General features: G+C 43.2%; 1 protein-coding gene across 1 annotated transcript in view; it reads right to left on the bottom strand.

Annotated features, from left to right (window-relative positions):
• Positions 1 to 13090, bottom strand: part of LOC122919596 (gap junction delta-2 protein-like) — a 45016-nt gene extending 31926 nt beyond the window's left edge. The window contains exon 1 of the mRNA XM_044268698.1: positions 13020 to 13090. Coding sequence (XP_044124633.1) covers positions 13020 to 13090 — 71 coding nt within the window. The remainder of the gene's footprint in view (positions 1 to 13019) is intronic.
• Between the last annotated feature and the right edge of the window lie 462 nt (positions 13091 to 13552).

Below are 13552 nucleotides of genomic sequence, written 5' to 3'. Positions count from 1 at the left end.
CCCTTTGGCTTTAACCCTCAGCCTCCTCTTCTTGAGACATTATGTCTATGATTATATGGAGACCTTTTCGGTAGATAAGAGCAGAATCATCACTGCTCTGTTTCCTTGCTGAGGGCGGCATTTACCTCCACCTCGTAATGAGTTTTTTTTTAATGAAGTTTCCATAATGGATTGTTCTAATTGGGCGGCCTAGTATTGGCCTGTGCAGTGATTAATTACCAGAAAAGCTGGGTCTGAGCTGGCGAGGTGCAGAAATTTAAGCTGAGGATGCGAAGAGAAATGACATGCGATGCTTTGTATTTACAGTTCATTCAGACCGGACGGTCCGTCCGCATCCGCATGCTATCTGTAGGTCAGCACACGGATCCGCTGGGGCCTACGGCATCAATATAACATTAGACAAGCATCTCTTGTTACATTTTATTTGGCTTTAAAGTGATTGTCCACCATTTTAAGGGCACATTTATGAAAGCGGACTGTGTTGCCCATAGCAACCAATCACAGCACAGCTTTTATTTTACAAGGGGACTGTAAGAAATGAAAGCTGCGTTGTGATTGGTTGCTATAGGCAGCTTTTTTATTTAGACAGTTTCTCTTCATTTACTCAATTCCTTACTTTCTTCATATTTCTTTTTCTCTGATAAAGAGCTACAAATCCCCTGCCTAGACCTAAAGCTGGATGACAAAACTCAGTCTGCTTGCAGCTTACACTAGGGGGAGCTCAATTAGAGAATACTGAGTCCATCATTGAATTCAATGTATAAACAGTATACAGTAGACTCCTAGGCTCCCTCTAGTGGTGTCTGCAGGCTTAGCTGTAAAACTGGCTATACAGATAAGACGCGGTGGGAGATTTATCAAAACTGGTGTAAGTGAAAACTGGCTTAGTTGTCCATAGCAACCATTCAAATTCCACTTTTTTTTCCCCCTCTGATTGGCTGCTATAGGCAACTAAGGCTTGTTTCACACTAGCATTAGACATCTCCGGAAGGCTGTTCCGGCAGGGAGCAGCCAGCCGGAGATTTATGGATCCGGCATTACCGGACGCTACCTGATACCCGCCGTGCAGCTGTTTTTTTCTGGCTGATTCTCTGCATATTTGCTAGGTTGCGGCCGTAACTTCGCCATTCCCCATTATAGTTAAATCCAATAGTCCAAACCCTAATTGATTCTTATCAGCAGCCAGGCCACTTCTTCGTGAGGCAGTTTTGACAATTGGGGTCTGATATGCATTGATGGTCAGTGTTAGATAGAGTCCCTAATGGGGACAGGATATGTCATAAATGTCTGAGAGGATGGAGGTCCATCTCAGTCGCAGAGACTATTGGGAGAAAGAGGGTCCCTTGAAAGGGGCAGCTGCTCCACAGAGGATGAAACTATATGGAAGTGTGCAGCTCTCTTCATCGAAGTGTATGGGACATATGGAAACAGTTGAGCAATGGCATCCACCAATCCACCCAGTATCTTCTTCCTATGGATATGCCCTGAAAGTGTGAAAACCACTAGTAGAGGGTCATCCACCCAAGACATAGTGGATGTACAGTATGTTACCAGAGGCCAAACTTGAAATTCTTAATCCTAAATGCAAAATCTGCCTGACCACACAGATATTACAGGGACCTGATCTTACAAAGGCCTAGGTACAATGTGACAGAGGGACCCTTTGGGCCTAGGTACAATGTGACCGAGGGACTCTTTAGGCCTAGGTACAGTGTAAAAGAGGGACCCTTTCGGCCTAGGTACAGTGGACAGAGTGACGCTTTTGGCCTAAGTATAATGTGACAGAGAGACACTTTGGGCCTAGGTACAATGTGAGAGAGGGACCCTTTTGTTCTAGGTACAATGTGACCGTTGAGCAGTTTGGACTTGGTACAATGTAACAAAGGGACCCTTTGGGCCTAGGTACAATGTGACAGAGGGACCCTTTGGGCCTAGATACAGTGTGTCTGAGGGACCCTTTGGGCCTAGGTATAATGTAATCGAGTGACCCTTTTGGCCTAGGTACAATGTGATAGAGGAACCCTTTATGCCTAAAGAAAAAAAAAAATGCAACAGCACTCTGAAGTAAAGTAAAGTGTTAGGTTCCCGTCTTATTGAGAAGGGTATGAATAATTTTGAACTGGACACCTTTTGCTCAAATGTAAATAAAAGCCAAGATTATTATTTTTTTTCCACAATAATGCCTCTTGTACATCGTCTTATTATCTTTTGGGAGACACCTATGTCATTTCCCGTCAAAAAATTACTTGCTGGTTGAATAAAAGTAACTTTAAGTCAAAATTTGCCAGGGGTATGAATAATTATGGGCAGCACTGTATATTTCATCATATAATAGTGCAGTTGAGAAAGGCTGGACCGGCCGAAACGCGTCCTGTGATGTGAATTATATGATGAAATAAAGCATACCTTAAAAACAGAAACAAGTACACCTCTGGTACAAACTGCAAAGATTTAATGGAGGCCATTTTGGCACCAAAAATGACAAAAATTAAGGTGGGCCAGCATGCATGTGAAACCTACACTCCCTGAATTGTATGGTGGCCGTCATGGCACATAACAGGTAGAACTTAGTGTTAGATTCCCGTCTTACAGAGATCGCCTTGACGTGTGGCAGATGGGCCCAAATAATTATGTACAAAATGTATTTGCCAAGAATCTCAAATTTACTTAATAAGCGTAGCATTAGCATTAGAATACTCTATTGTACTTTTTTTGGTTTGCAGAGAGCTGTTGCATTGTATTTTTTTCTTTGTGTTTTCAGCAATAGCAGCATGCACCAGCGCATTGGGATGTGCTGACTGACCCCCTTTTTTCTTCACCCTTTGGGCCTAGGTACAATGTGACAGAGGGATCCTTTGGGCCTTGGTATAATGTGACAGAGGGACCCATTAGGCCTAGGTAGAATGTGACAGAGGGACCCTTTGGGCCTAGGTAGAATGTGACAGAGGGACCCTTTGTGCCTAGGTACAATGTGACAGAGGGACCCTTTGGGCCTAGGTACAATGTGACAGAGGGACCCTTTGGTCCTAGGTACAATGTGACAGAGGGACCCTTTGGTCCTAGATATAATGTGACAGAGGGACTCTTTGGGCCTAGGTACAATGTGACAGAGGGACCCTTTGTGCCTAGGTACAATGTGACAGAGGGACTTTTTGGGCCTAGGTACAATGTGACAGAGGGACCCTTTGTGCCTAGGTACAATGTGACAGAGGGACCCTTTGGGCCTAGGTACAATGTGACAGAGGGACCCTTTGGTCCTAGGTACAATGTGACAGAGGGACCCTTTGGTCCTAGATATAATGTGACAGAGGGACTCTTTGGGCCTAGGTACAATGTGACAGAGGGACCCTTTGTGCCTAGGTACAATGTGACAGAGGGACCCTTTGGGCCTAGGTACAATGTGACAGAGGGACCCTTTGGGCCTAGGTACAATGTGACAGAGGGACTTTTTGGGCCTAGGTACAATGTGACAGAGGGACCCTTTGGGCCTAGATACAATGTGACAGAGGGATACTATGGCTGCCTCTGCACTCTCTATAGCTTCACCCCTGTAGGTGAATGATTGTTTTACAGGCATGATGTGACTTTGCATGTCTTCTTTGCAGGTTAAACTGTTATTGTAATATTTTGTATGGAAATGATGTCTACTATGTTTTGGCCATTTTACTTTGAACCGGCTAATGAGAAAAAATTACCTGGTTCCTGACTTTATAGTCTAAGCATTCTTCACAGATAGGACGGCATAATTTACCATAACTAGCTGCTAGGCTTTGATGGATTTTGTGGGTCATGCATAATGTCAGGGCTATGATAATGTCCTCATTATTCACTATATGGTGCCATAGCAGCAAACAAGTAATCTGAAGAGAGCACAGTCTTATTAGAAGGTAAGCCACAGTGTGTATATATATATATATATGTGTAGAAAAATAAGGCAGCATAGAGGAATCAATCAATGGAAGTGTGCACGGCCCAAAGGATAAGCAGTCCTTTCAATACAAAAATATCAAAAATAGGCAGCACTCCAGGAGATAAATGAATTAACAATCACCTTTTATTCACCCATGTGGGCAGCGCAACGTTTCGACTCAGCACTAGAGCCTTTCTCAAGGCTCTAGTGCTGAGCCGAAACGTTGCGCTGCCCACATGGGTGAATAAAAGGTGATTGTTAATTCATTTATTTCCTGGAGTGCTGCCTATTTTTGATATATATATCTAAGAGAATGGGACTGGGCATCAATACCATAAATTTCTATAGCCTTCTTCAATCAGCCTAATTCAATTGTCAGTAATAGCGCTAATTGCAGGCAATGTAGATCTGATCGATGGGTGGAAGATGAAGAGAAGAGGCACCTGTTTTGTGGCGCATGCAGTTTATGGTATAATGAAGCTGTCTATCACAAGGGTCTAAGAGGACAGTGTTATAATCTCAGTAAAGGTGCCCATACACATTATGGGGGGTGCCGACCTCTGCTGTCGGGTGGAAAGAAAGATCGGGGATAGTGAGGTTCAGCTTGACTGATGCGTTTTCTTTTTCACAAAAGATAAGCCCCTGCCAGATAAATAAATCGGTGGCTTTATCAGCTCTCCCTATTGAGAACACATGCATGCTTGGGAGGGATAGCGGTCAGCTAATGGCTATATGTCCACCTTTAGGCTCTGTACGCCATTCAATGACTAATAAGGTCCTACAATGCAAACTGGTCAATGGATGATGCAATGTGTGCTGGACCTGGCCCACAATTCTCACTTTAAAAGGGTTTATGCTTTGGACAATCTTTGGAAGACTTTTGTTAAAAAAAAAAACCTCAGAGATCAGCTGTAATCTGCAAGAGAACCTGTCAGTAAGTGTTTAGTTTCCCTGCAGGCGCCACCACAGAGGAAATGAAGTATTACATGGTGCCTGTGGAAATAAATGGTCTGTATGTGTAATTATTAGATAGACTGGGTCTTCCATAAAGAGGGATCTACCTCTATTAATTCAGAATTCACTAAGAGGATACATGTATTTGTCATATTATTTATCAAACCAGTTGACCCCCTTTACCTATTATCACAAGGTACCCCTCCCATGTACCCCATGTAAATGATGGCTCATAGCAGTGACCATCAGCAGTGATCTAACAGCTTCTGTCTTTGGTGGGGTATCTCACCCTACGTGATGTCATCACAGTGACATCAGTTCCAGGTTACGGGTCCAGAGCTGTCTCACCACCCTCCCAGCACACATCAGGAAAGGCTTTATCACTGGTTTCATTACATATTTTCATCAGTAGGTGTGTAGATACAAGGGTCTCACCGGTGCTAAGCAATGAGTCATAGTCCATGAGTCATTCTGCACATTAAATGATTGGTTTCCCTTTCTAACTTTACAATCCTGAAGTATATCGAATAAAGCTTTTCAGTTAACAGAAGTGTTATATGAAATCTGGGAAGGTGTGAATTATATCAGGCTGGAGACGAATAATGATGCGGGATAAGGAGTAGAACGGCTGTGGGCTGCTGTGGAGAAGATGGTGAACTTCAGAGAAGGCATCTAGGGTACAATATTGTTGGGTTGCTAGAAGCTTGCGGCTGTGACATGAATGAGAAGTAGACAACTGAGCAGTACAATATGTAAGCTTAAAATAAGGCTGCAGAACAGGCACTCTGTAGATTACAGGTCCTTCTCAAAAAATTAGCATATTGTGATAAAGTTCATTATTTTCTGTAATGTACTGATAAACATTAGACTTTCATATATTTTAGATTCATTACACACAACTGAAGTAGTTCAAGCCTTTTATTGTTTTAATATTGATGATTTTGGCATACAGCTCATGAAAACCCAAATTTCCTATCTAAAAAAATTAGCATATTTCATCCGACCAATAAAAGAAAAGTGTTTTTAATACAAAAAAAGTCAACCTTCAAATAATTATGTTCAGTTCTGCCCTCAATACTTGGTCGGGAATCCTTTTGCAGAAATGACTGCTTCAATGCGGCGCGGCATGGAGGCAATCAGCCTGTGGCACTGCTGAGGTGTTATGGAGGCCCAGGATGCTTCGATAGCGGCCTTAAGCTCATCCAGAGTGTTGGGTCTTGCGTCTCTCAACTTTCTCTTTCCAATATCCCACAGATTCTCTATGGGGTTCAGGTCAGGAGAGTTGGCAGGCCAATTGAGCACAGTAATACCATGGTCAGTAAACCATTGGTTTTGGCACTGTGAGCAGGTGCTAGGTCGTGCTGAAAAATGAAATCTTCATCTCCATAAAGCTTTTCAGCGGATGGAAGCATGAAGTGCTCCAAAATCTCCTGATAGCTAGCTGCATTGACCCTGCCCTTGATAAAACACAGTGGACCAACACCAGCAGCTGACATGGCACCCCAGACCATCACTGACTGTGGGTACTTGACACTGGACTTCAGGCATTTTGGCATTTCCCTCTCCCCAGTCTTCCTCCAGACTCTGGCACCTTGATTTCCGAATGACTTGCAAAATTTGCTTTCATCCGAAAAAAGTACTTTGGACCACTGAGCAACAGTCCAGTGCTGCTTCTCTGTAGCCCAGGTCAGGCGCTTCTGCCGCTGTTTCTGGGGAATGCGGCACCTGTAGCCCATTTCCTGCACACGCCTGTACACGGTGGCTCTGGATGTTTCTACTCCAGACTCAGTCCACTGCTTCCGCAGGTCCCCCAAGGTCTGGAATCGGTCCTTCTCCACAATCTTCCTCAGGGTCCGGTCACCTCTTCTCGTTGTGCAGCGTTTTCTGCCACACTTTTTCCTTCCCACAGACTTCCCACTGAGGTGCCTTGATACAGCACTCTGGGAACAGCCTATTCCTTCAGAAATTTATTTCTGTGTCTTACCCTCTTGTTTGAGGGTGTCAGAGATGGCCTTCTGGACAGCAGTCAGGTCGGCAGTCTTACCCATGATTACGGTTTTGAGTAATGAACAAGGCTGGGAGTTTTTAAAAGCCTCAGGAATCTTTTGCAGGTGTTTAGAGTTAATTAGTTGATTCAGATGATTAGGTTAATAGCTCGTTTAGAGAACCTTTTCATGATATGCTAATTTTTTGAGATAGGAATTTTGGGTTTTCATGAGCTGTATGCCAAAATCATCAATATTAAAACAATAAAAGGCTTGAACTACTTCAGTTGGTGTGTAATGAATCTAAAATATATGAAAGTCTAATGTTTATCAGTACATTACAGAAAATAATGAACTTTATCACAATATGCTAATTTTTTTAGAAGGACCTGTATATATGCAAAAGCCAGTGGCTTTGATTGAGCTAGTTGAAGGTAGACACTAAAGGTCACTTATGGTTCATGTATTTGGCAATTCTACTTTCTTTGACGTTCTCATGGGCATCTGTACTGGAATGGGACAGGGTGTAGTATTATGAACGTACCAACTTCTGCAGATCCATCCATGCTACACAAGGTGACTACGGCGCCACCTCAAGGTACCTATCATCAGAAAAACTGTCTTTCCGGCGGCTTTGATGGAATTCAAGACGTTTGCCTATTTCTACCTGTCTACCCTTCATAGCTTATTGCCAACTCATACAATATATTTAACCTCTGCAACAAGATATTTGAACCAAAAACACAGTACGGTCATAGGTAAGATCTAGATTTAGGAAACATAGGAATACAATAGCTGTTAACTTGGAATAATTGCACATAACACAACCTAATTCAGGGCCAACATTTAATTTTAGGGCCAAAATGCTGTTCTGATTAATTTCATACAACATACGAATAGGGACCTGTTTTTTCTGCCTTGACTAAATTCATATAATTTTGGATGCTTGCAGCGACCACTAGGGGGAGCTAACGGTATATGATTTTTCTTTCAACCTTTTGTATTGAATTCAGCGGGGGCTGTATACATCTGTATGCAGTGAGCTCCCCTAGTGGTGGCTGGAGGTAATATTACCAGTTTGAAGACACTAGCTAGCGATTAGGATATACTGGGCCCTATATAAACTTCTGTAGCACTAAGATGTTCCTACACAGCTGGATATTACATGGTAATAAAGACATCTGCCTGTTCTTTGATTGCTGCCCCTGGATAAGCAATTAAGTGCCCAGTGGTAGTTTTATATGAATACAGCAGATTTTCTGCCGCTCTGAATATAAACCACAGTTATTATCTCCCCATTCATTTGGCTCATTTCTGATATCGGGCCAAAAAGTGTGTGTGACCAGCTGTAGACATTACAATGTTAGGATAATGGCATAAATCCAAACGAATGCATCAGACACGTCCCCATATTATCGATGTGTTGTACGGATCCTATAATACAATGCCTATAGGAACCTATGAGCCCACACAGTAACAAATATGATTTTATATGAAGGCACATGGAGATTTTCTTCTTACGGGATCTGAATGAGAAAGAAAATTGTGGTATGATCCATCACATGCTGTATTATGGAAATATTCGCCCCTCGACACATTGCATCCTGGGTACAACATGGTAACCCAAGGTGCTACCATCCAACCGTACACAGAATGCCTATGTTTGCAGTGGCTCATCCTCGACTAGACTCCTACTTTAAAGGGGTTCTCCAGGAATTAAGGAAATTTTAATAGTTAAATATTATTTTATAATAAATATATTCACAAATACATTTCATCACTTAGAATGGCTTGTTTTGTCTAGGGAGCAATCATTAGGAGAAATAAAATGGCCGCCGTCCTATCAGTACACACAAAACCTGTGCTAATCACACAGGAGGACAAATTACTTCAGAACACTTAGTTAATGAGCTGCCTCATCCTCCTCTCTGCTCTGCTTGTCAGGAATCATGATCCAGAATACAGGGGAATCTCTGTGGAAATGGAGATGACGAGGAGACATGAGGGGAGGGTGGAGATGTGACTGATGAGCAGCAGCACCTGTATGCAGTCTCCATTACCACAGCCTGTCCTGTCTGTACTTCATGTCTCCTCATGAACTAAATTCCCCAGAGATTCAGCTAAAGTTCTTATCATCTGTATTCAGGATCATGATCCCTGACAAGTAGAGAGGAGGAGGATGAGGCAGCTCTTTACCTCAGTGTTGTAAAGTAACTTGTCATCATGTGTGATCAGGACAGATTTTGTGTGAACTAATGGAACAGCGGCCATTTTGTTTCCTCTGATGATTGCCCCCAGACAAAACGAGCCATTTTAAATAATGAAAGGTATTTGAGAATATATTTATAATAAAGTAATATTTAAGTATTTTCATTTTCTTAATTCCCGAAGAACCGCTTTAAAGGGCATCTGTCAGCAGATTTGTACCTATGACACTGACTGACCTGTTACATGTGCATTTGGCAGCTGAAGGCATTTGTGTTGGTCCCATGTTCCTACGTGTCCACATGGCTGAGAAAAATGATGTTTTATTAAATGGAAATGAGCCTCTAGGACCAACGGGGGCAATTGCCGTTACTCCTAGAGGCTCCACTTTCTCTGCAACTTCCATGCCATCTCCACAGGCGTGATGATGTATAGAGCCCTTTAATACTGGAAATCTGTGATGTTCCCAGATCTGAAACCTGTAACCAACATGATCTTCTCAAATGTGTTTATGACAAATGAGAAGAGTATTTTGACAGAATTTCCCCTATAAAGGGGTTATCCCATGAAAAATATTTACTTATCTACAGGAAATATAATATGATCACTGTAGCCCCTTTGACTGAGGAGCCCCTATTCCAGAGGACGTTGAATGGAGAAGTGATCACGCATGTCTGTAGCTCCAGTCCATCTCTTTGGGACTGAGAGTGATAACTGAGAGCAGTCTATCTTCACATGTGTGACCACCTTTCCATCCCAACTCCTCCAGAAAGGGAGCTTAGGATCTCCAACCTAATGATCAGTGGTGGTCCAAGCAGTGGAGCCCCTAACGATCATATAATTTCTCCTATCCTGTGGATAGTTCATAAATGCTTTTCGTGGGATAACCTATTCATACCTTGTCTAGCTTAAAACCAGACTAGATGTAGTCAGTCACACACATCCTAATAGGCCATGCTGAGCTAAGGAGGGCATCATTAAGTTCTCCAGTCAGGCTGGTCCCACCAATGGAAAAGATCCTCAAAGCCTTCCATCAGCCTATACAGAACATCTGAACATCAACTGATGGACCTTTGGAGCCTATTATTGTGTCAGAAACTTGGTATCCATTGGTACTTGGGTGAGCCAGTCCATGACCGTACTTCTCCCCGTTCTGTTAGAACAATGGATGACCATTGAGAAAGCATTGTTCAGTGGGGGGGGGGGGGGGCAAGCTAAGACGGGTCTGTATACAATCCACTGAAACTAAAACCTCGTCAGCTTAGAACTAAAACTCACTGGAATGAAACGTGACATTTTTAGGATACTATAGGTGGTTTTACAAGCAGCATTTTTTTTGCAGAGGTGCCACCACAGATTTGGTTGCAGTTTTTTGGGGCATTCCAAAGGAATATGAAACAGCAAGGAAGAACTTACATTTCTCTTTAATGCTGGATCCACGCCACAACCTTTTGCACATCTCACACTTAGTAACGTGAAAGGGGGTGGAGCTAAGTGGTAGGGGCGTCACCCGCTAGGTTTACTATAATTTACGCTAGAAACCATCATAAATTATGACAGAAATCTACCCCAGCTCATAGCTGGTATAGATTTTTAATTCTGGTGATTGGACTGCCGATAGATGCGCCAAATTTATTAAGAGGCCTGTGCTTAATAACTTTGGTGCATTTTGTGACCACTGACTTTAGACTAAGGGCTTGTTCACATCAGTGCTATTATTTTCCGTTCTTCTGCTCTGTTATAGAAGCAGAAGAATGGCAATAATGTAAGTGCTGGATATGGCACATAATTGACACAAACGGAACCTAACAGATCTCAATGGGATACGTTCGATTTCCCTTCTGGATAACATTTTTTAGCGGAGAAAAAAAGTCCTGCATGGACTTTTTGCTCCCAGATTTTTGATAATTTCTGTGACGGAGGCTCTGAACGGAGCCTCCAACGCAGACGTGAACATACCCTAAGACTAGCATATGTAGTATATCTGCCCTTGTGTGTGAAGCCAGCCTTAGGCTTCCTTGGGTAGTGTTTATTCATACATTTTACCTGCCGGGGTTTTTTAATGCATTTTCCAGTCCAACAGAAAATGTGATACCAAGAGAATGTTGAATATAAAAAAAATATGACACTGACCCGATGCATGTTTGTAGCTCGTTATATATTTCTTTATTGATTGCAGGCTAACAAAATTAACAAACTGCAAGAAAAATGCTGTGCCACACCTGTCCATGGGCTACGTCTTACATAGAAACATAGAATTAAAGTGAATGAAGCTGAAATTTAATACCACTCACAACCTGTGGACAGGCGTGGCACTATTTCTAGAAGAAACCAGACAGTCCTGGAAACCCCTGTAAAAGAGACACTAGCCTAGAATTAGGACACATTGGCATGATGCATGGTGGTACTCAGAAACAAGGTGAAGACCACGGATGTCTGAGACGAATCGGTATACAATATTAAGAGTCTTCTTCAGGCCTCAAAGTGAAGAAGATTACTCAATGTAAATCCTTAGTGGGTATGCTTGTACATCTGATCGGCAGAAGATGTATGGTTGGTCATCTGCTGACCTAGGGCCTACCACCAATCCAGCCAACTAGCTGCCATTTTTAAGACTCCTTGGGCCTACCACTGAGAAACACTGAAGAGAATGGAACGTATAGTCACTGCTGGTCGACCCACACAAGATCCTATGTCTCCCTTAAGATGGACCAGTGTTTAGAGTTGATTGGACGGCACTCCTCTGGTTCTTCAGTACGGTGCTCAATGGTAGTTATGATCAATATAGTGGGAATAAACCACGGCACTCGTTATATATAGTTGAATCAATTATGCTTTTTTATTTTTTATCCATCCAGGAATTAATTGTATAAACTGGCCAACGTTGACCAGTTTATACAATTAATTCCTGGATGGATAAAAAATAGAAAAGCATAATTGATTTAACTATATATAACGAGTGCCGTGGTTTATTCCCACTCCCTTAAGATGGAGGCCAAAATTAAGCAGATGTACATAGACCCCCAAGACCTAAAATAATGGGTATTGATCATCACTTCTAGACAGATAGCCGCTGGCTACAGCTACACCACCAGGAACATGAAGGAACCCGTCATGCATTGCTAAGGACATAGTTTTTTTGGGAGTATACTCAAAGCTAGCAATATTTCCAGCGAAGTCCGCCATATGCATCAGACATGAGGTGACCAAGCGAGAACCTCCTCACCATGACCGACACCAAAGTGATTCTACTCTACAAAATCAGGCCGGTGCCCTAATGTCTTCTGTTATATGGAAGGATGATGGTTCCTCGCACCATGAAGGGTTACAGGACAGCCAGAGAAAACTGCAAATCGCGTGTGACATTTCAGGCGGGGAGAAGGAAAAGACTGCAGGGAACAAGTGATCTTTATGAGTTCGCAATTAGTGCACATACACGGCAGTACATGGGAGCATCCATACATCCATCACGCAGAGACAGGTTTGCATGGTTACACGAGCACTCCGACGGTGACCTAGCAACACACATATAGTAAATAGTGAGAATGACGATAGGCACACCTAGCACATTCACATCTCTGCTCCACTGTGCCGGCTTCTAAGGGTTAAATGGAGAGCGTTCAGATTTTTTTAAAGCCCAATACATGGGGCAAGGTTATGAATATCAGACGAGACCAGTCTTGTGAATCGCTCCTATAGATGCCTTTAACCCATTCATGTCCAAAACATGTCGGGGGAGGGGGGGGGGGACTGAAAATATATATGGGTTCACCTCATCTATGGAAACGACTCACCACACCTACTCATTAACCTACCTTCCCTCTACCCTGATGTGAGGACATCTGCATTGACTTCAATGTAATATTGAGCATTGCAAACCCATATCTCGTTGAATGATCTCTTTCCCATGTTTTAAAGCCGTCGGGCCCCCAGCCCACCCCTTCCATTGCAGTCCATCGGCTTACCTTCCTATCATGGTGGAGTGCTGCTGTACTGCAGCCTCCAGCAGGCGCTCCAGTATGGTCCACTCGCCCATCACGTCTGCCTCTTGCCCCGCCGTGCTCAGCTTGGACACCGGGGAGGAACGAGCTGGCCTCCCTCTCCAACCACCTTTTTCCCACTTTCGGATTTCAAAGTCCTAATTATTTTTTTTTTCTACCGATGGCTCCTGGAAAACATCCTCAGTGGGAGATGGGGAGAGAGACACAACTCCCTCACCCCCCTTCTCCTTGGTTGCCTAAAGTCCTGTCCTCAGCTTACCCCCAAATCTTGGGGTAGGTAGTAGCATTTCCTTGACACTGGTCGCCTAGTCCTGGAGATGGCCGGATGGTTAGTCCTAGGTGGAAAACACCCGCCTCTTTCTACAACGATGCCCCCAACGGCTAGGATCAATAACTCTAGGATGATTATAAATGATGGTCTGTTGGGTACGCCGCCAACCCTTAACGAGCACCTGTTTAATGAGTTAGCGTAGAAGCGCCTCTTCTTTGCCACCCCC

Source organism: Bufo gargarizans, chromosome 9 (assembly GCF_014858855.1).
Source record: "Bufo gargarizans isolate SCDJY-AF-19 chromosome 9, ASM1485885v1, whole genome shotgun sequence".
Taxonomy (NCBI): domain Eukaryota; kingdom Metazoa; phylum Chordata; class Amphibia; order Anura; family Bufonidae; genus Bufo; species Bufo gargarizans.
Note: the sequence above shows the minus strand (reverse complement) of the source record. Positions and strands in the feature narration are given on the sequence as shown.